The sequence below is a fragment of the Engystomops pustulosus genome, chromosome 7, assembly GCF_040894005.1.
Source record: "Engystomops pustulosus chromosome 7, aEngPut4.maternal, whole genome shotgun sequence".
Classification (NCBI taxonomy): domain Eukaryota; kingdom Metazoa; phylum Chordata; class Amphibia; order Anura; family Leptodactylidae; genus Engystomops; species Engystomops pustulosus.
In genome coordinates this window covers 85209464-85233456 of record NC_092417.1, presented here as the reverse complement: position 1 = coordinate 85233456, position 23993 = coordinate 85209464, and the positions used below count along the sequence as shown (strand labels likewise).

Sequence of the window (23993 nt, the reverse complement as noted above, 5' to 3'; positions counted from 1 at the left end):
GCAAAGCCTCCAAAGGAGCATGACTGTCTCCTGCAGAGCCAATGAAAAGGGTCTACACTGTCGGTGTTGCTGTTTAAAACTACAAAAACTGCAGGTTACTACAAAGACTTCCAGGGCTTTTGTTATGAACATGATCTTGAAATTGGCCTTTTTGAATGTAATAGTTACTATTGTCTAAAGAGTAAATGTATCTGGCGCTGATGTGACAAGCAGCTCATTAATGTCAAGCAATGACGGCACAGAAAGAACAAGATGTCAGTAGATCTCGAAGACGAGATGATTGTGTACATGACGCCGATTTACTCCACCTGTCAGCAACCTGATGTCTTAAATCAACCTTTTCGGCTTCTGGAGAGTAGGCGAGACGGTTTGAAGGACAGGAAACTTCAAAAATAATTACATTCATAGAGCGCATTAATTTGTTAATCAGCAAGATTGGGACAGACCTAATGAAAGGCGGCGAGATGGGATCATAATAAGGCAGTAATTACTGTGATTAACATTTATTTTTATCTGACACTTCAAATCCTGGTGACTTCTGACATAATGTGGCCGACATTTCCCCAGGTGACATTTTATTTACCCTTCCTTTAATTATAGCATATTAAGTGGAGGAAATGAAACTGTTCTGAAAGTTACTTATGTGTTTGAAACTAAATGAGGAAAGAATCTGTAATTTCTGTTCTACTTTCTTTAGAGCAGATCTAAGATCTTTAGAGCATCTCCCCTCCTTGGTTATTTAACCCTTTTGTGAATGAGGGTCATTTATGGCTGAATGTCCATGTCAATTTTTGCAGTTCTTTTCTGCGCTCCTTTAAGTGAAAAGCTTTACACATGATAGGATAGTTTTCATTAATTACATATGTTTTTTCTTTATAAAATTATCCGATAAATGACTAAAATGTGAAAAAAATATTTAAAAAAACCTTAAAACTGAAAAGTTACAATAAGTACTGTATATACTCAGGTATAAGCCTAGTTTTTCAGCACAAAAATTGTGCTTAAAAAAAACCCCTAACTTGGTTTATACTCAAGTTAATAAAAAAAAAAAATAACACTGTACTCACTGTATTTAACTATGGCCCCCTCAGGTCCTCTTCTGACTTCCGATGCTCCGGTACCTCTTCCGGTCCTTCCGCTCCTCTTTGAGTTGTTTGGCTCCCCTTGCGATGCCGGCAATGTAGCATCAGAAGCAAGAAGAGGACCTTCGGTGGGTGTCGGAAAGGTGAGTACAGTGTTAATTTTTTTTCAATTACAGACTGGGGATACTGGGGGGCATGGGCTGGCTATCTACTGGGGAGGATGGGCAGTCTATATACTACAGGGGGGCAGGAGCTGGCAGGCTATATACTATAGGGGGCAGGGGCTGGTAAGCTATATACTATGGGGGGGGGGGGGGCTGGTACATACTACCGGGGCTGGCAGGCTATATACTGCAGGGGATTGAAGGCTATATAATGGGGGGCTGGCAGGCTACATACTGGGGGGGGGGCAGGAGCTGGCAGGCTATATACTGCAGGGGGCAGGGACTTGCCAGCTTTATACTACAGGGGGTGCAGGGACTGGCTATATCCTATGGGGGCTGGCAGGCAATATACTGGGGGACGGGCTACAAGGAAATATACTGGGGGGGGGCAGGAGCTGGCAGCCTTTATACTTGGGGGCTAGCTAGCTATATATTCGGGGCAGGGGCTGACAGGCTATATACTGGGGGGCAGGGGCTGACAGGCTATATACTGGGGGGCAGGGGCTGACAGGCTATATACAGGGGGGCAGGGGCTGACAGGCTATATACTGGGGGGCAGGGGCTGACAGGCTATATACTGGGGGGCAGGGGCTGACAGGCTATATACTGGGGGGGCGGGGGCTGACAGGCTATATACTGGGGGGCGGGGGCTGACAGGCTATATACTGGGGGGGCGGGGGCTGACAGGCTATATACTGGGGGGGCGGGGGCTGACAGGCTATATACTGGGGGGCGGGGGCTGACAGGCTATATGCTGGGGGGACAGGAGCTGAAAGCTATATGCTGGGGGGCAGGAGCTGAAAGCTATATGCTGGGGGGGAAGGAACTGGAAGCTATATACTGGGGGGCAGGAGCTGGAAGCTATATACTGGGGGGCAGGAGCTGGAAGCTATATACTGGGGGGCAGGAGCTGGAAGCTATATACTGGGGGGCAGGAGCTGGAAGCTACATACTGGGGGGGCAGGAGCTGGAAGCTATATACTGGGGGGGGGGCAGGAGCTGGAAGCTATATACTGGGGGGGGGCAGGAGCTGGAAGCTATATACTGGGGGGGGCAGGAGATGGAAGCTATATACTGGGGGGGGGGCAGGAGCTGGAAGCTATATACTGGGGGGGGGGGCAGGAGCTGGAAGCTATATACTGGGGGGGCAGGAGCTGGAAGCTATATGCTGGGGGGGCAGGAGCTGGAAGCTATATGCTGGGGGGGCAGGAGCTGGAAGCTATATGCTGGGGGGGCAGGAGCTGGAAGCTATATACTGGGGGGGGGCAGGAGCTGGAAGCTATATACTGGGGGGGGCAGGAGCTGGAAGCTATATACTGGGGGGGGGCAGGAGCTGGAAGCTATATACTGGGGGGGGGGCAGGAGCTGGAAGCTATATACTGGGGGGGCAGGAGCTGGAAGCTATATACTGGGGGGGACAGGAGCTGGAAGCTATATACTGGGGGTGGGCAGGAGCTGGAAGCTATATACTGGGGGTGGGCAGGAGCTGGAAGCTATATACTGCGGGTGGGCAGGAGCTGGAAGCTATATACTGGGGGGGCAGGAGCTGAAAGCTATATACTGGGGGACAGGAGCTGACAAGCTATATACTGGGGGGTGGCAGGGGCTGGCAGGAGGATATGGGCTGGTCGGCTTTGACTTGAGTCTGTGACCAATGCATTTCCCACCCTAGGCTTATACTCGAGTCAATGGGTTTTCCCATTTTTTTTTTTTTTTAAATAAGGTACCTCGGCTTATACTCGGTTTGGCTCATACTGGTACATATGGTAGTAAAGCTGCATCAACTTTTACCAAAATATGTTATAAATATGTAAAGCATTATTCAATCACCTTTTCCCCAAGTTCAGCTACAGATGCAGAAAGTGCATGTACTGCAATTTTGCAAACTGTGACCGTAGTCTTTACTGCAGCCTCTTCTACATTCTGCGTTCACTTGACAGCCTGCGGGGGCACATTTCAAACGCCTTTATCTCCTGAACACTGGCACTTAGAAATTCTAGTGTCATGTTAAACAGGAGAATTTCCCCTTGAATATGATCAGGATTGTGTATGAATGAATCACAGAACCAGAGATATCCACTCTTTAACCCCTCAACGACTTGGCCTTTTTCAGTTTTTTCACTTCCATTTTTCACTCACCACCTTCAAAAATCTATAACTTTTTTATTTTTCCATGTAAAGAGCTCTGTGATTGTTTATTTCCTTTGTAACAAATTGCACTTCATTCATGGTATTTAATATTCCATGGCGCGTACTGGGAAGCGAGAAAAGAATTCCAAATGCAGTGAAAATGGTGATAAAACACATTTGCGATGTTTTCTTGTGGGCTTGGATTTTATGGATTTTACTATGCACCACAAATGACATGTCTGCTTTATTCGTTGGGTCGGTACAATCATGGGGATAACAAATTTGTATAAGTTTTCTAATGTTTCCATACATTTACAAAAATTAAAACCTCCTGTACAAAATTTTTTGGGGGGATTTGTCATCTTCTGGCGCCAATAACTTTTTCATACTTTGGTGCCTGGAGCTGTGGGTGGTGTCATTTTTTGCGACTTTTGATGGCGTTTTCATTGCTATAATTTTTAGGACTGTGCGACTTTGGGCTCCATTTTCCGCTACGGGGTTAAACGCAGTGAAAAAACGTTATTAAGCGATACCTAATGTGTTTATGATTTTTACTGTTTATTAATATTTATATCAGTTCTAGGGAAAGGGGGGTGATTTGAATTTTTTATATAATTTTTTTTTTTACTTTTTTTTATTTTTACTTTTACTATTTTTCAGACTCCCTAGGGTACTTTAACCCTAGGTTGTCTGATCGATCCTATCATATACATGCTATCGACAGCACGAGACTTCGGCGGTAGTAAGGGCAGCAGCCATGTGAGCCGACAGGTGCGCTATGCAAGCGCGTTTCTGCTCGCGCTATTTCCAGTGTAAAGAAGAAGAAAGAGGAAACGTGGGGGGGAGCCTTGGAAGGCGAGTATGTAAGTTTATTTTTGTATACTTGTGTATAAAATAAGATGGGGTTTTGTGCTGAAAAACTTGGCTTATACACAAGTTTATACTGTAAATGTTTTCCTTCAATAAGAAACTTCATTTTTTAACATCCAAAATCTACCATCCATCTTTTACTTTAAAGTAACAACCGGACATCTCAGAAGTAAAGAGCTGCTTATAAATATCTAAAGTTTTTAGTACAACCTTGGGCTACATTCACATGTCCTATCTTTTTCGTGATACGGCGCCGTGCGCTGTATCTTCCTATGGAGAGGGGCGGGGGTGAGCAACGCTCATCCCCTGCTCCTCTCCGCAGCGCATGGGCAAATAGGACTTATATAGCCATATGGCAAACATGATGAGGTTGAGCTCATTTAGTGCAGTTTCTGTAGAGCATTTTGCTTTCTTTGGCTTCCCTCAGAGCCTATGGTGAGCTTGTGCTCATATTTTGCATACTACCTGAACAGGCTTATCTACAGCATGATTTGGACTACCACAAGACATGTTTTACTTTTTTGGTCATGTGACTTGTGGGAACATGCAGACACAGATTATTTCAATACCTGAATTGTTTTTGATTATGAGCAGTACAGACAGATGTTAGATTTTGGATGTTAAAAAATGAAGTTTCTTATTGAAGGAAAACATATGCAGTATAAACTCGTGTACAGCCATGGCCAAAAGTTTTGAGAATGACACAAATATTATATTTTCTCATCATCTGTTACCCTCTGGTTTTTATGTGTGTTTGTCAGATGTTTTTATCACATACAGAAATACAAGTGCAATGATATTATAAGTAACAAAAGCTTTTATTGACAGTTAGAAGGAGTTACTGCAGCGAGTCAATATTTGCAGTGTTGACCCTTCTTCTTCAGGACCTCTGCAATTCTCCCTGGCAGCTCTCAATCAACTTCTGGACCAAATTCTGACTGATAGCAGTCCATTCTTGCACAATCAGTGCTTGCATTTTGTCGCAATTTGTTGGTTTTTGTTTGTCCACCCGTCTCTTGATGATTGACCACAAGTTCTCAATGGGATTAAGATCTGGGGAGTTTCCAGGCAATGGACCCAAAATTTTTTGTTCCCTGAGTCATTTAGTTATCACCTTTGCTTTATGGCGAGGTGCTCCATCATGCTGGAAAAGGCATTGTTGATCTCCAAGCTGCTCTTGGACGGTTGGGAGAAGTTGCTCTTGGAGGACATTCTGGTACCATTCTTTATTCATGGATGTGTTTTTAGGCAAGACTGTGAGAGAGCCGATTCCCTTGGCTGAGAAGCCGCCCCACACATGAATGGTTGCAGGATGCTTTACAGTTGGCATGAGACAAGACTGGTGGTATCGCTCACCTTGTCTTCTCTGAACGAGCTGTTTTCCCGATGTTCCAAACAATCGGAAAGGGGATTCATCAGAGAAAATGACTTTACCCCAGTCCTAAGCAGTCCACTCCCTGTACCTTTTGCAGAATATCAGTCTGTCTCTGATGTTTTTTCTGCAGAGAAGTGGCTTCTTAGCTGCCCTCCTTGACACAAGGTCTTGCTCCAAGAGTCTCCGCCTCACAGTGTGTGCATATGCACTCACACCTGGCTGCTGCCATTCCTGGGCAAGCTTTGCACTGCTGGTAGCCCGATCCCGAAGCTGAAACACTTTTAAGAGACGGTCCTGGTGCTTGCTGGTCCTTCTTGGACGCCCTGGAGCCTTTTTGGCAACAATTGAACCTCTCTCCTTGATGATGCGATAGATTGTTGACTGAGGTGCAATCTTTCTAGCTGTGATACTCTTCCCTGTTAGGCCAGTTTTGTGCAGTGCAATCATGACTGCACATGTTTCTTTAGAGATAACAATGGTTAACAGAAGAGAAACAATGATGCCAAGCAGCAGCCTCCTTCTAAAGTGTCCAGTGGTGTGATTCTTACTTAATCATGACAGATTGATCTCCAGCCCTGTCCTAATCAACACCCACACCTGTGTTAATGGAGTAATCACTGAAACGATGTTAGCTGCTCCTCTTAAAGCAGGCCTGCAATGAAGTTGAAATGTGTTTTGGGGGAAAAAGGTCATTTTCTAGGCAAATATTGACTTTGCAATTAATTGCTGTTAAGCTGATCACTCTTTATAACATTCTGGAGTATATGCAAATTGCCATTATAAAACCTGATGCAGTAGACTTTGTAAAAATTAACATTTGTATCATTCTCAAAACTTTTGGCCCTGACTGTATAAGCCAAGTTTTCCAGCACAAAACCCCTCAGCTTATATTATGCACTTCATGCGATTCCTCTTCCTTCTTTTCACTGGAAATAGAGCGAGCAGAGACGTGCTTGCAAAGAACACCCGGCGGCTCACATGGCTGCTGCGCGTACTATCGCCAAAGTTTTATGCTATAGCGAGACTTCGGTGAGGAGACCGCTTAAGTCTTGTGATAGTACGCTCAGCTGCCATGTGAGCCAGAGTGTGCGCTTTGCAAGCCTGCGATGCGCATGCCCTAATGCTCCTGAGGGCTCCGTGAAACTTACATACTCGCCTTCCGAGGCTCCCCCACACTCCGTGCAGTTCCTCTTCCTTCTTCTTTTCACTGGATATAGAGCAAGCAGAGACTCGTCCATGATATCCCAGTGTGCTCCGGTGGGCAGATCGCATGGATGTGTCTCTACTCGCTCTATTTTTAGTGAAAAGGAAGAGGAACCGTGCAGAGCATCGGGGACCCTTGGAAGGTGAGTGTAAGTTTATTTATTTTTATACACATGGATTTCATCGGTGGGAGCTGGCTGAAGGGCATTCCATCATTGGGGGCTGGCTGAAGGGCATTCCATCATTGGGGGCTGGCTGAAGGGCATTCCATCATTGGGGGCTGGCTGAAGGGCATTCCATCATTGGGGGCTGGCTGAAGGGCATTCCATCGTTGGGGGGGCTGGCTGAAGGGCATTCCATCGTTGGGGGGGCTGGCTGAAGGGTGGCATTCCATCGTTGGGGGGGCTGGCTGAAGGGTGGCATTCCATCATTGGGGGGGCTGGCTGTAGGGCATTCCATCATTGGGGGGCTGGCTGTAGGGCATTCCATCATTGGGGAGGAGGGGCTGGCTGAATGAGATTTTGTCATTTTTTTGGCGGGGGGGGGGTTCATCAATAGGGACGGCTGCTGGATATTTCATTAGTTTTCACACCCTAAGCTTAGACTTGATTCAATACGTTTTCCCAGTTATTTGTTTGCATAAATTAGGGACCTAAGCTTATACTCGGGTCAGCTTAAACTCAAGTATATACAGTATCTTGAAAAATTGCAAGATTATTTAATTATTCTTTTGTGGATCTTGCACATTTGCTGCTTACATAAGGGCAGAGTGCTTACCATGTGCTGATTCCTTTTTCTCCTAATATTCCCTCCTGTTCCTACAATCTGTTTTACCAAAGTTTATTTGCATCTGCTGCAAGATTCTTTGTGTAGAGTCTCCTGTGTTACGGCACTGGGTGCATGTGGGTGCACATATTGACTCTGTGGGTGCACAGTGCTACAGTACATTGGGATCTTCAAGTTTAGGAGGAAAATATTATTATACCCACACTCCTGGTGTAGAATGAAACCCCAATATTTGTGGGGTAATAGAAATGACACACTGATACACCAGCGCTCTTCCAGCCTATAAGTGATGATAAGGTGATAATGCATTGCTGTGTAATCCTTTTCGCCTGGTGACATTTCGGAGTAGGTTCCGGGCCTTTTGTGTGGGTCTGTCTTGCAGTAGACACGTCTCTCGCCTGGAACGTGCGTAGAGACGGCGCTTTGAAGACAGAGCGGAATAATTAGTGCATTCACGGCTCAGTAAGCGGGCACAAGCTCCCATGACTGATGCCTGAAAGTTCTGCTGAGAGAATGTCTGCAGCCTGGTGGAAGCTTCAGTTCGGAGCAGCAGCCGCTTCGACGGAATACTAATTATGAGCGCGTCTGCCGGCGATAAATGAGCTGTGATAGCAATGAACTTTATAATACTCTATTAGCACAGGCATCAGATCGTGGAAGCACAAAGTTTTGCATCTTGTGTATTAGCACAGCGCCTTACTTTTGTTGTTGGTAAAATAAACCAGTTTATTTAATCAACATTGCTATGCATCCAAAATTCCAGGCCTTGAAAAGTCCTCATCTGCCAATTTAACTATTTTATTCTACCTTTGTTATATTTTGTTTGGGAAAGGTAAGCGATAACCAGTATGAATATCACCAAGCTTGTTCAGACGTGAGAATGTGAGCTATGCTTAAAGGAAACCTACCACTTGTAGTGGCAGGTTTCCGATGAAAATACCGGGCACCAGCTCAGGGTGAGCTGGTGCCGGAGCTTATTTTAGTTAGTGTTTTAAACCGCGGTATCACGGTTTAAAACACTTTTTAAACGTTGTAGCCGGCGCAGGCAGGTACGCGCTCGGCGCTTACCATGCACGCGGCTACATAGGAAGTGAAGGAGAGCCGCGCGCATGGTAAGCGCCGAGCGCGTACCTGCCTGCGCCGGCTATAACGTTTAAAAAGTGTTTTAAACCGCGATACCGCGGTTTAAAACACTAACTAAAATAAGCTCCGGCACCAGCTCACCCTGAGCTGGTGCCCGGTATTTTCATCGGAAACCTGCCACTACAAGTGGTAGGTTTCCTTTAAAAAGAAATCAAGGGGACTTTTTGACTAGGGACAGACAGTGGAGCTATTGGGTGAAAAAATGGACAGCCCTTGGATGTTGTGGGAATGCTATATGCCAGTGGCACAGGTATTGCATGTGGATGAGTCCCATGTGCCAATCACAGTGCAAGATTGCTAGAAACACAAGAGGTTTTCCAAGCTGGGAATCCACATTTACTTTAATTCATCTGCCGTATCTAAACATCTCTTCATTTAGATGTGTTTGTTTTTTGGTTTTTTTTTTGAATGTCACTATGTGGACAGTTGGAGACGTAACGCCTGGGGAGCCCTCCACCTCCTGACCACTTTACCACCCCGTTTGTATGCTGCTACCTTACTGGCTCATTGCCAGGTTATCTGTATTTTGCACTAGGGTTTGCCTCCATTACCTGTATTGAATGTATACTATGATTGCATTGTAGGCATCCATTTACCTAGCATTTACCTTTATGGCAGCTTGATATATGCATTTGCACTTTATACCTGTTTTTTCAATACTTAGAGGTGGCTTGGGTATATTTTGCCCATTCAGGAGGTGTCCTGTTTCTGCACCAACTACAGTGCACAACATGGTAGAGAATTGTATGTACTTCGGTACAATTTTAATTGATTTTAGATATGTGTTTGTGTTCAGTGTTTGATACAAATAAAATTTGTTATGCTTTTCTGAATCCATTATGTCAGTGACACGCTGCTTTTTCTGGCTTTTTGATTACTTGTTTTGAGTGTGTCGACCATTACTTTTGCTTGGCGTTACACTTTGCTGTGCAAGGTTCATTTTTCTTTGATTGTACTATGTGAAGATGCATTATCCATAAAAGTCACCATATTGTTCCGTAGAAAGCCGATGGCTGTCTTTGGATATGATCATCCCTGCACTCTGTCACCAGGGGCTCAACATGTGCTGTTGAGGTATACAACCACCTAAATCCAGCGTTGATTACAACAGGGCAGCTGTAGGACATGCAATAACTCCCCAATATTTGATATGCAAAAACTATGTTTGTTTGTTTGTACAATCAAAGCAGTGGTTGTATCCAAGGACAACAGTCTTTTTTTCTAAGGGACAACATTGCTTATTTATAGGAAATTATCTGTTAGATGTTTGGCAGATGCATTAAATTCAATGTGAATGCTGATATGAGAATACCCCTTTAATTTATAAGGTTGACTGCCTCATTTCTGTGTACCCCAATTTTATGAGCCTCTAAAATATATGGCTGCTTAATCCTTAACAGTGCCACAATTGTGTCTGATATTGCATGGTGCTCTGCTCCAATAGACAAGTGTGGCACTATTTAAAGGGAACCTGCTACTATTAGTTTGTTGTATCTTAACAGCATCCATGTTTTGTTCAATTCCCAGGATAGTGTGCACGGCCCGTACACTGTGCATCTCTGTGGTTAGGGGAGGGGGTCACCCCTCCTTCTCTCCATTGTGCCGGACGGGCATATGTTCAGTAAATGCAGCCTTTCGTGTAATTGGCATTCTTGAGCCCAGCTCTCCTGAAGGCTTGTGCATGATGCCAGTCACAGTAGAGGTGGCATTCTGAGGTGGGGAGAGCTGGATTTCAATTCTGAACTGTCTGCCTCAGTGACTTTATACAAGAAATTTCTGAGCGATTCCAATACACTTGGCCATAAAAGAAACATGTGAAAGGTGTAGAGCTTCTTCACAACAGACTTTCAGATGTGGAAAGTAATCAACTATACAGACCATCATAACTTTAATATTCATAATAGTCAATTTTTAGTAATTCCTAACACAAACAGAAAACACATTAAAATATCTATAGTTTAAAGGGAATCTGTCACCACAAATACAGCTATTGGCAGGTTACCATAGAGCCCTAGTAACTAGCTTACGCCCTACTTTTGGCTAAAAATTGTTCTCCTCAGATCCTAGGATGTCTATAGTGAGTCAGGGTAGGCGTGGCTTCCTCAGGCTGAATCCAGCAGCTCCTCCCCATGCTTTCCTTCATGCAGCAGTAATGTCATGTGGCCAGGGTGACATCATCACAAGTCCTTTAGCCTCCTAAATTTACTAAACTGTACACCAAGCATCTCATGAAATCACAGCAAATCATATGACATGAAATGGAGAGGAGTAGAAGTCCATGCAGGGATGCTGTGTTAAAGGACCTGTGATGATGTCACCCTAGTCACATGACATTAGGCCATGTCCCTGACTCGCTCTATAGATCTTTAGATACCAGGCAAGCTTATAACTCTGATTGTATGAGGATGCGAGGGAAACTGTTTTTGGCTAAAATAAGGGTGTCTGATAGTTACTAGGGCTCTATAGCAACCTGTCACTAGCTGTATTTTTGAAAAATGTGGTAACCCATTCCGTTTAAAAGATCCTGGCTCATGATGAGGCTTTTATGCCAAAAGGGGTTCCTCTTCACATAGTACTATCTCAAGAGCCAAATATACACAAAACAAGGTAAATAACAATGTAGAATAAGTAATACGGATAGACAAAATAACGGCTCAGCCAGGCTCCAGGCAATGCGTTTAATGTCCTTTAATTGAACATTGACAATACAGCATCCACAATGTGGGGAAACAGCAACAGCTGACGCGTTTCGGGTGGGTTAACCATCCTTAGTCATAGCTGAATAAGTAATACACCTGTCCCACAGAAATCAATGCAAAGTATACAATGGCAAAGTCAATGAATATGAAGTATACAGACCAATGTTAAAAGGTACATCAAATGAGTAGGGCCCATATCCCCACACGCATTGCCTGCTATTCCTCCTTTCTTTCCTTTGTCAGCAGGAAATATGTAATTCCCTGGTGACATATAAATGACTTGTATACACCCCATTTAATAGCCTCTTGTCCATCTGATTTTTTTTTTTTTTTACTTCATTGTAACTTTTACCTTGTTTTTTTTTTCCAGTGAAAATCACAGTTTTGAATTTTCAGAGTCCAACAACAGGCCTGTTCCCCACCGAGACTGTTGGCGACTGTAAGAAGGCAAAGATCCATGACAGTCTTTACTGTGCTACCAGTGCCTGGGCCTTGGCTCTTGCCTACAGGTAAATGCACCACCCAACCAATTTCTTCTCATGGTCTTATTATGGGTTGGGCCTAGTCATTCTTTGAGGGATTGGGGTGCTAATTTATTTATGCATTTTTACCATTATGAACTAAATGCAGGGAGTTTTGCTTACTTCAATTTAGCAGAAGAATGTTCCAGGTGTACCCTGGGTAATCACCATTACAATTTCTTTGTCGACAGATCATTGGGCATAACAGTGTTTGCTTGTTTATTGTCTGAAAACTGGCAGTGGAATTTTTCCATTGGTTGATCATTGACTGTTTTAGGAATTACTTAAATCTGTCCAATTCATTGAACACAACTTCACAAAAGTCTCTGCTATTAATGTCACAGGATGTCTCCTAAAGCTTTTGTGGAGACCATGTCCTCACATGTCTAAGATGCTGGAGGATTTAACATATGTAGCTATTCATTAATTTAATTCACCCCCAGATTTGTTACTTTTGCTGTAAAGGATATTTTTCAAACAAATGCTTCTAACTTCTGCCTTTAAAGTGGCCGTAGCAGGGCTGTGTGTGTGAGTGGCCGTAGCAGGGCTGTGTGTGTGAGTGGCCGTAGCAGGGCTGTGTGTGTGAGTGGCCGTAGCAGGGCTGTGTGTGTGAGTGGCCGTAGCAGGGCTGTGTGTGTGAGTGGCCGTAGCAGGGCTGTGTGTGTGAGTGGCCGTAGCAGGGCTGTGTGTGTGAGTGGCCGTAGCAGGGCTGTGTATGGTGTGCTGTTGTGTAACCAACAGGGATATTTTAATTCTTTGGAAGACTAAATCTGGAAAAGTACGGTAAGTGATATTTTTTTCAGGTCCTTGTCTGTTCTTGTATCTATGCTAATTGTGATGCCAGCATCCCTTGCTGTGGGATTGCCGTTATTGATCCGGCCTGTTTCATGGTTCTCTTGGGTTTCAGCATTCATTATGCCTGATCTGCTGTTTTTCTTAACGCAGATAGAATTGAGGCGTACTTAGGAGCGTTCAGCCGCGGGCACCATCATGTGTCACATTACAATAATGTGTTATGTCGCTGCTGACAATAAAATGTTCAGCTCTTCTATCAAGGCCTTTGACATGGGGAATTGTCTCGCCCCTGGGAGGAAGAGTCATAGGAGAAACGAGGAGAACAAAAGTAATCAGCTGAGGAGAATTGCATTGCGTGTTTTCAGGACCAATTTAGTGCAGTTTTTAATGGACAGGACCCCTTATGTAATATACATTAAACAGGTTTTCCAGGATAATTATATTGATGATTTATTCTCAAGGTACGCCATCCATATCAGATCAATGAGGTCGGACACTTCAGACCCCTGCCCATAAACACATACCAGCAGCCTCATTAAAGTGAAGAGGTGCTGAGCTGCAATTTCTACCACTGACCAACATACAGGGAACAGAGCAGGACTTTTTACCTCTCTGTTAGAGGTTGCAGGTAATAGTTTATCAACAAAACTCCAAAGTTTTGGACCCCCATTGGTCTTATATTGATAACCTATTGTGCAGAAAGGACATAAATATTATTGCAGCAACCACTTTAGGACTGTGGTAGAAGGGGCATTCTGCTCTTCTGTTTCCCATTTAGCTTGGGCTGAATAGAAATACAATGCTAATCCCCATCACAGAAAGCAGCGGCATATCTAAAGGATATGCCATCTCTTTCTAATGGCTACGGAAACAGACTACCAAATGCTGCGCCTTTATTTAGGGGTGACCCATTCAACATTTCAGGCTGCCGTCTGGAGCCCTTCACATGCAATTGCTAAGCCATATAACCATATGGTGTCCTCATCAAAATGTCCTATATATCTTTGATATTGTTGGGTAATTTTTTATCATCTTTGACATTGTAAAGATGTTTAAAATGCACAGTGCTATGGGTTCAGTGGCCTTGTTCTTATGTTAACGGAGCTGTCCTGTCATAGCTGTTAAAAATTGATAAACTCTAAATGCAATGCCTCCAAAAAGTGTTAAAGGTCCCATTAGGTGCCTTAGTCACAGGCTTCATGTACTTTGTGGGTGGTGGGAAGAGTCGGAGGCTAAAGCTGCACTGAACTTTGTAGCAAAACAGAAAAACATGACATCTAAATGGCAGAAAAACCATCTGAGAAACAGAATAGGTCAAGCATAGAAGTTGGGGGAGATGCACTGTTTTTAGCAAGTTGATCCTTCCCGGTAGAAAGGATCCCAGGGTTAAGCGGCAGAGGTTCCAATTTCAAATTCATGGAATTGAAGTTATAGTAGGACACCCAGGTACGTTCAAGTTCCCTTATGGATCCCATGTGTAACAAGTGATTGGCATATCTCCAAAGCCAGGGGCTCAAGTGGCATCCCTGTTGGATACCACTTCCTATACTGCAGCACTTCAGTGCATACAAATTGCTATTATCTTGTGCTTTTGGGCCACTGTGCAACAAAAGGACCTTTGGCTCATATCAGGTAAACAGTGGCCCATTCTCCATTTTCAAGTGATGCATCATAAATGTCTTACGCTTTGATTACTGCAACTGTTTGAGTTTAGTTTCTAGTATCGATTTCCTCCCAAACTATCCAACCTTGTTCAACCACCTCAGCTCGAAAGAGGGCCTCCAGCTCCAAGACTATGAGCTACCAAAGGGAAAGATCATCCAGAAAAGATTAGGCGGGCACAAGGGTGTGAGGCCTAGATTGATACAGATCACTATAATAGATTTGAAAGACTGCATTATTCTGTTTAGGAGGGGTACAAAAAGGGTCTGTGCCATCAATGGTTGAGGGAATATACACACAAGTGCTTCTCCATGGCCAAGTATTTGAGCAGTTTGCAATATTTTGCCATTCTTTTCTCCAAACCGAACGACAGATAACCTGATTAACTGTTAGCGTTCTCTGGTTATTACTGTGCTAGTGACATATGCGACATTGTTACATTCAGCTTGTTCAGCATCTTATGATTGTGACGGGGTGCACTTATTCTCCCCATAAACTCATCCCTGAACCACCACCCAAAATGCTGCATGCGTCTGTTGAACCACCCCAACCACCACTTGAGAAGACAACCAAGCAGGGTCTGATCTCCAAACCCTGGGCCTCCTAGGGACTGCCAGCCAGCAAGCAGCAGCAACTGCAGAGCGAAGTCATTGAAGATTCTTTTTGGGGTATATCCCACCTCTGAGATCGCCACAAGCAGGTCCAAATGCGACAAATCTATTCTAGAGAATGTCTTCTGCATTGAGGAAAAGAAAGAGTAGTGAAAGTCAAGTGGATACTTTCAGCAGCACACAACTTAAAAGGGTGTTCTTAACTGGGCATTCACATTTAATTCATCTGCCATATACATACATTTCTTCATTTGAATATTATTAAAAAAAATATTCGTATGTGAAGATAATTTTCCATAAATGTAGCCATGTTGTCCCCTAAAAACTAGATTGTTGTCCTTGGAGGCAACCTCTGCTGTTGGAGTGGTTGTAGAAAAAGAAAAATGTTTTTTGCAGATAAATTGGCCTGGACATAGTGCATGTCTGACCGCTGCTGGAAGAGCCTGGGGGTGGTCGTATCCAAGGACAGCTATCTCGTCTCTAAGGGACAACATCGCTACACTACATTTATGGGAAATTATCTTCATACAGAAATTTTTTTTAATAATCTGCATTGAACAAATGTTTATACAGTGGTGGCCAAAAGTATTGGCACCCCTGCAATTCTGTCAGAATCAAAAAATGATCGTAGTGAGTAATTCTTTGGTATTATTTTCTTAATTTAATTTGTTTTCAAAGGAGCCACAAAATGAATTGTCAAAAAGCCAAATTGGATATAATTCCACAGCAAACATAAAAAAGGAGGTGGCGAAAAGTATTGGCACGGTTTGAAAAATCAATGTGATGCTTCTCCAATTTGGGTAATTAACAACACCTGTAACTTACCTTTGGCACAGGTGGTGGCAATAACTAAATCACATTTGCAGCCATTTGAAATAGATTTATAATAAATGATTTTACTTTTATTTAATTCTCTTTTGTGTTTTTTTATTGCAAGCAAAATAAATGATATCATCTGACAGAATTGCAGGGGTGCCAATACTTTTGGCCATCACTGTATATGGCAGCTTAATTGAATATGAATGTCCAGATGGGAATACCCCTTTAAATGCCTCATGCACACGACAGTTAGGTGTGGAGCGATGGGGGGGCGGAGTGCTCCTCACTCCTTCTCTCTCCTTTTACCGGATTCGTGGCTACAGCCGCCTGCCTCCAAAGTTAGGACATATGTTAGATTTTGCGGTGTGGCCAGTTCACGGCATCGTGAATGGTTGCCGTAGACCTTTATCATGGCCGTTATATGGTATTGCCAGATCATGACCACAGTTACGGTTATCTTCATGAGGTTTAAGCTGAAGGGCAGAGGACCAAGGGTTTAGGTGAATTGATGCCAGCTTAGAGCCTTTGATATACTCCAATGCCGCCAGTAAATTAAATTTAAGGAAGAAAGAGGCTAGAGAACCTTTCCAAAGAGCGTCATTAAAACATGCTGCTATTTTTCAATTGTGTAAATTACTTTTTCTGATCTCAGATTAATTTAAAGATTACCATGATGTTGTCTTCTAATTTCTATTTCTGTAGTATTCAATTCCAAATTGTACTCTATAATATTGTCAGAATTATTGGATGCCAGGTAAAAGAAAATTTACTTTGTATGTATGCATTTCTGAGCACTTTACACCAATTTGCTATTTCTTCCTCAATTTACAACAGATGATTAGTGCTCAAGAAGTCTATAATTTGCATCTTTTTTGGATTACTTCCCTTTTTTTTAAATAATATATCCCCCTTCCCCCTTTTCCAAGTGTAGCATCTATACATGGATAAGTATCAACCATAACTACCAAGAAATTATTTCACTTGTGTTGAGCTTTTTCAGGGTAATCCATAAGAAAATAATGTTTTGCTGCTGCCTTGTAATTACCGCCTTTAACATAAACCTGTGTCTATTACCAATATATGATCCAAAAGAGGAGAAGGTAAGGAATAAAAGATCTGCTTTTACATTTACCCTGGTGGCTTCTCGTGAGTGCTGAGTATTCCTTACCTTCTCCTCTTTTGGATCATACGGCTGTTTCTTCCATTACGTTCACCGAGGCTAAAACCAGAGGAATGTGATTCCCGTTTTGGGTGAGCTGAATACGCACCTAATAGGTATTACTATTTTGTTGTGTCTATTACCACGTTACGGCTGATTTTTCCTTTATTTAAATTGACAGTTGAGTAGGAAACCTAAAAACTGCACAAAGCGGATTGAGCACTGAACTATGACACATTATTGATCGCGTTTACCGCTCGAAAATAACACAAAAATTTCTTCTTTTCCAAAATTGGTTTGTAAAGAGGCGTGTGTGTGTGTGTGTGTGCGCAGTCTGAATTTTTTAACCCCTTATCACCAACACTAGTTTTCAGCTTAATGACCAGACTCGATTTTTCAAATCTGCCCTGTGCTACGATAATTGGTTATTACTTCGGAACATTTGAACATATCCCGGTGATTTTGATAACGTTTTCTCGTAACGCATTGTACTTCATGTTAGTTGTAAAATTTTAAGTGATAAGTTTTGCATTTGTCTGAAAAAAAGTGAAAATTTGGCAAAAGTTCTTAAAAATTCTTCATTTTCCAAGTTTGCAATGTTCTGCTTTCTAGACAGGAAGTAAATCAAGACAGCTTGATAATTAACATTTATGGAATGTATTCTTTATGTTGAGATGATATTTTATGTGTCCTGTCATTTTTCTAGGATGTTATGAGGCGCAGAACTTTAGGTGTGATTTTTCTCATTTTTACAGTTTGAGGGACAACTTGGCTTCCAAGTGACTTTGAAAGGCCTAAATAATAGTAAAGCCCCATAAATTACCCCACTATAGAAACTTCACCCCTCAACATATGTAAAACAGCTTCTATTGAGTCTATTAACCCTTTAAGTGTTTCACATGGGTTTAAACAATATGGTCCTGCGATTTAGAAACTTTTGAATTTTTGGGGGAAAATAAATTCATTTAGGCCAAAACTGACAGTTTCATAATAAATTAAATGATGAAATGCTCTGCAACTTTTGATACCCAATTTCTCCCGAGTGTACTGATACCCCATATGTGGTGGTAAACTGCTGTATGGCCGCACGGCCAGGGATAGAATGAAAGCAGGGCTATTCACAGCAGATTTGTATTGTTACATTGTACAGGCTATAAATTTTAATTTTTTTGGTAATGCGAACATATGAGGCTTATTATTTGCGGGATGAGATACAATGTATAGGTAGGTATTTTTGGGGGTCTTAAGCTTATTTGTGAGATTTTATTAACTATTTCAAGGGGGATTTTTAGCATTTTTTTTTCCCCGCTCACCATAACACAAAATAATATTTTATGTTTATTCTCTGGTTCACTATGATTGCGGTGGTACCTCATTTATATAGGTTTTCTTATCTTTGCTCAATTTTACTGAGCAAAACCAATATTGGAGAAAATCGCATTGTTTTTACTATTGACAAATTTTCAGGGCCATAACTTCTGTATTTTTCTGTTGTCATATCTGGTTGAGGGCTTATTTTTTGCGTAAAGAGATGTTCTTTTCAGTCGTATCATATTTTTTTTCATCACCTTTTAGAATATTTTTTGTGATGGTGTTTGATGAAAAATTGTATATTACGGAAAGTTTTTCGTGTTTTTTTTTTTTGTTGTTGCTTTTTTGTCATTCACCGAGCGGGTTCAATATTGATTTAGATTTATTGTACAGATTAATACGGATGTGTTGATAACAAATATGTACTTTTTTGTGTTTTATATACTTTATTTGCATTTTATGTGTAACTGGGGAGATTATGGGACTTTTATTTCAATTATTTATTTAATTATAAAATGACTTAATCTTTTTTTTCTCTTTTTTTCACTTTTCTACATCTTCCACCTTTCGCCTTGAACAAGCGTTCATCAGATCGCTTGTTCAAGCCTTTACACTGCAATACACTTGTATTGCAGTGTATAGTGTAAGTAACTGAGCATGCGGAGCATGCTCATTTTCTTACAGCCGGGTCCTGCCAGGAGGCGGAACCCAGGGGACAGAAGCTGGCGGCCTCGGGTCACTCGCCGGAACCCGGGACTGCAGCAGGAGGGGTCGGATCCCCCGGTAAGCTCACCTGGGGGGGGGTCCGATCCACGGTGGGGACACTTGCATACCACGGTAATCCGAGTTTTTCCAATCCCGGGTGTTAGTGCCTGGTCTGGGCTCTGATATCACAGCCCGACACCAACCTAACCCGATGTCCCGAAATCTTCTTCTGACGCGCCACCATAGAAAGGCGTCTCATCAGAAGAAGTACCCTTAATGACCAACCGTAGAATCCCGACAGGGCGGTCATAAAGGGGTTAAATCACTTTTAATTCAAGTATTTTAAAAGTAGATCCATTTCTGCATGGAGAGTAGGATTAAATCCTACATATTGTTAATCTGGCCATTTGTTTGGCTGCAGCATACACCTCATTGTGTGGCTGCAGCATACACCTCGGCTTTCACTGTGCACCTGAATAACATGCCTCCTATATTTTTGGGGTTGGTATGATTACGGGGATAATTTAATTTTTTTTTTGTTTATATACATTTACAAACCTCCTGTACAAATTAAAAAAATCTTCATTTTGCCATCTTCTGGCGCTGATAAATTTTTTATACTTACACATACACCTATACATACAGTGTAAGGAGATGTGTGTGGTGTCATTTGCAAGATTAGATGATGTTTTCAATGCTACCAATGAAAACGTTACAGCCTTTGATCAATTTATATGTTGAAAAATAGTGAAAAGTAGGATTTTTGACTTTGGGCAATATTTTCCGTTATGGGGTTAAAGGGGTTTTCCCACAAAAGAGAATTCTCACATCTCAATCCCCTAGTGATGTTAACACAATAAAGATCCTTTTTACCCCTTTACTTTTCAATGTTACTCAGTTATATTGCTGTTTTAACTCCTATCACTCTCTATGTTGCTCAGTGTAAAATCCCAGAGATACATTACTGTATTATCCATCTAGTTCTGTTGGGTGACATTGTGGTTACATTATCAGGGTACAAGTGTATGTATGCTTTCATCTGGCTTCTGACATTTTACTAACACACTGACAGATAGAAGAAGAGATGAGACAGATCAGCGATGATGAGATGCCTATTGCACACACAGCTCTACTACATCTCACAGATCATGAGATCCATTAGATGCCTATTGCACACAGCCCTGCTACATCTCACAGAGATGTGCCTGCCTACCCTTTCCCCCGGATCACTTATCTCCTTGTAGCTTGTATTTGCAGCCTCTCTCTGCTCACCATGTACTAGCAGGATGTAATCCGTCAGTGTATCCGAGCTCCGGGCAGGGGGTGTGGCTACTGGCCGCCACCCGACCTCAAATCAGAAGTTACTGGGTTGTGTCTAGGGGAAACTGAGATTGTGTACAGCAGGACTGATAGAGACAGGTTTTGTTAATAACAGAGAATGTGTTATTTTGTTATGCTGAGTACATGTAAGAAACTTGTCTTCGTTTAAATAACCCTTTAAACACTGGGAATTATATTTTGATAGATCGGACATTTTTGGACGCAGCAATACCGATCATGTTTATGATTTTTTCTGTATTTTTAAATCCGTTCTAGGGAAAGGGGATTCATATGAATTTTTATGTTGTTCTTCTTTTGTTTTAAAATGTTAAACTTTTTTTTAAATTGTAGTTTTTACTATTTTTCAGACCTCCTAGGGTATATTAATCCTATGTGGTCTGATTGGCAGTATAAGAGGATTTTACTGACCATTTATTACAATGTGCCATTGGCTTATTGTAACAAATGGCCAGAAAACATACAGCCTCGGTTCTTACGAAGGGGATGCCTCTACTCCCTTTCAATCAACTGAGATAAATGGTTATTTTTAGAAGAGTAATGCTTCAAGCACTCGCAGACCTGCCCTGGGTCTCATAAAAGCTATAGCATTGATAAAAGCTATTTTCTGTATGTAAGGATCAGGGGTAGTGGACCCTCTGGACGTAAGCTGAAACCTGGGAGCGGAGTCTAAATAGCTCCCGGTTTTCACCAGAGCCCGCGGTAAACTGGTTGGACTTACTGCGCAGGGATACCACCAGGTTGCTCCTTTGCCACTTTGCTTGCGGTGGGGGCCAAGGTGGAGTACAGAATTGTAGAGCAGAAACTTAATCGGGAACAGGCAGGAGGTCAGGACAGACAGCACAGGATCACAGTTGGGATGTAGTAGAAGGTAGGGATAGGTGGCAAAGGATCCGAGTCCTAGTAACAGGAGGTCACAATTGGAATCGCACAGGCAGAGGCTTATAACACAAAGATCCGGCGATGTTTGCATGAAGAAGCCAGCTATTTATAAAACAAGAAAGGACCAGTACTAATTTGTGGAGCACTGGCCCTGTAAGTCACAGGAAGCCGTTGTGTGTGCGGGAGTCAACGCTGGAACGCGGTCAGGTTTCGAGTGATGTACTTCTCATCCACTTTAAGTATACCTGTGTCCTTTATCAAGGAAAAACAATTTTAACTGGTTCACGACCGCCCGCCGTGTATTCACAGTGGGCGGCGGGTCCCGCTGCATGGAGAGGGCTCACAGGCTGAGCCCTCTCCATAGCCAGTAAGTCTTTGCTGCATATTGCTAGCACACTGCCGGCAGCTTCAAAAAGATGGCGGTGCATGGGGGCCGCCATCTTGCCTAGGATCGTCGCTCCCCGTGACGTCCTCGGGGAGCAGCGATCCGTCACCATGACAGCCTCGGGTCTTCCGAAGACCCGAGGCTGTTTCGTTTTAACCCCTATGAGGAAAATCCACACCATACTGTAGTAAGGCAGTATATATAAGGATTGATCAGACAACCTAGGGTTAAAGTACCCTAGGGAGTCTGAAAAATAGTAAAAAGAAAAATCAAAAAAGTTAAAAAAATAAAAAATAAACCTAAAAATTCAAATAACCCCCCTTTCCCTAGAACTAATATAAATAAACAGTAAAAATAATAAACACAATAGCTCTCGACGCGTCCGAAAATGCCAATCTATTAAAATATACTAACGGTTTTTCACTGCTTTTAACCTCAGAACGGAAAATAGCGCCCAAAGTCGAAAATGGCACTTTTTTGCCATTTTTAAAAACATTTTAAAAAACTATAAAATGTGATCAAAAGGTCGTTCAGTCCTAAAAATGAGATCATTGAAAATATTATCAAATGTCGCAAAAAATGACATCACCCACAGCTCCGTACAACAAAGTATAAAAAAAAAGTTATTAGTGCCATAAGATGGCAAAATCATAAAAAAAAAAAAATTTGTACAGGAGGTTTTCATTTTTGTAAATGTATGAAAACATTATAAAACCTATACAAATTTGGTATCCCCGTAATTGTACCCACCCAAAGAATAAAGTAGACATGTCATTTGGGGCACACAGTGAAAGCCGTAATATCCAAGCCCACAAGAAAACGGTGCAAATGCGTTTTTCACCATTTTCACTGCATTTGAAATTTTTTTCCCGCTTCCCAGTACATGGCAATGGCAATACCATCACTATGAAGTGCAATTTGTTATGCAGAAAACAAGCCGTCACACAGCTCTTTACGTGTAAAAATAAAAAAGTTATAGATTTTTGAAGGTGGGGAGTGAAAAATGGAAATGAAAAAACAGGAAATGGCCCGGGCCTTAACTGGTTAATCCCTCTTTCTCAGTGGGCAGTGGTGGCCTGGGCAGCAGCCCTTCCATTTGCTCTTGAGTGAAAGGGAACCTGTCACCAAATTTTCACAAATACAGCAAGTGACAGGTTCCCATAGAGCCCTATTAACTAACTCACACACTTCTTGTTTCCCTTACATCCCCATAAATCAACTTTTGTTATATTACCTGGAATCAGAGTCCTGCTTGGCCAGCCCCTACCATCTACTCCCCCCTATGTCCTATACCTTTTCTCAGAATTCAGCACTTTGTGGCATGTGACCATGGTGATGTTATCTAGGGTCCTTTACCCAGTTGCAAAGTTTACCCCATTTATGCATTTAATCACATGATATCACAGCATGCCTCCATGGACTTCTAATCCTCCCATTGCCTCCATTTAGGCATGCTATGATTTTATATGATCAGATACATACATGGGGTAGATGTTGCAAATGTAACTGGGTAGAGGACCTTAGATGACCTCACCCTGGTCACATGACATGAAGTGCCCAATGATATAACAGAGCTCCCTCTCAATGTCCCACACAACCGCATCAACCTAGTAGTAATACCTGCCAATCAGGAACACCGAGGCACTACAGCCCAAGTAAATTTTAATATACAGGATTCACTTGGTGTGATTGAATTCAAATCCAAAGCCCGGAGACTGGACTCTGCCTGATTGCATCTGCGTTATCTTCCAAACTAATTTGATCAGTAACCACCACCTGGTGTTTTGCATTGTTCAAATGCTGGTCATCGGGTGCTGGTTCCTGATTTCAACGCATATGTGATCGGCCAAGCTGGGGCATTTGCATTGTGTTTGTAAACGCAATTCAAATCCCATGTGTGACTGTACCATGCCCGGAGGGAATGACTCTAGGGCTCCTAACAAAACTTTGTTGTCTGAGTTAGTAAAGTGAAACTATGTCAATTTATTGGCAGAATTTACCATTTGGAACTTGATTTACTTGATCTGACATTCTACGTTGATGTGAGTCCGGCCAACACACAGACTTGAATTTGTATAACCCATCCTATGTTCACATTGCGCCTGTGCCCTCTTTTGTAAGCATACATCATGAGGTTTCCCGTGTATCATTTAAATGGAAGGCAGCAATGTATCACACTGCGGTCCTGCTTCTCGGAAGGAGTGAACATTGACCGCAGTCAATGATTTCCTTCTGTTGTTGTTCAGGGTGTCTTCCTAGTCTTGTAACTCCATATTTGCACAGTTACATTACTGAAAATACACCGAGTGGGACGGATGCTATACAGTCGCATTTGTCTCCCACAGGCTATTTG

The 23993-nt window shown here is 42.5% G+C and overlaps 1 protein-coding gene across 3 annotated transcripts in view; it reads left to right on the top strand.

Moving 5' to 3' along the window:
• Window positions 1-23993, top strand: part of PHKB (phosphorylase kinase regulatory subunit beta) — a 154442-nt gene that overhangs the window by 23033 nt on the left and 107416 nt on the right. For all 3 annotated transcript variants that reach the window (XM_072117169.1, XM_072117167.1, XM_072117168.1), the window contains one exon: window positions 11823-11961. In XM_072117169.1, the coding sequence (XP_071973270.1) occupies window positions 11823-11961 (139 nt within the window). The remainder of the gene's footprint in view (window positions 1-11822; window positions 11962-23993) is intronic.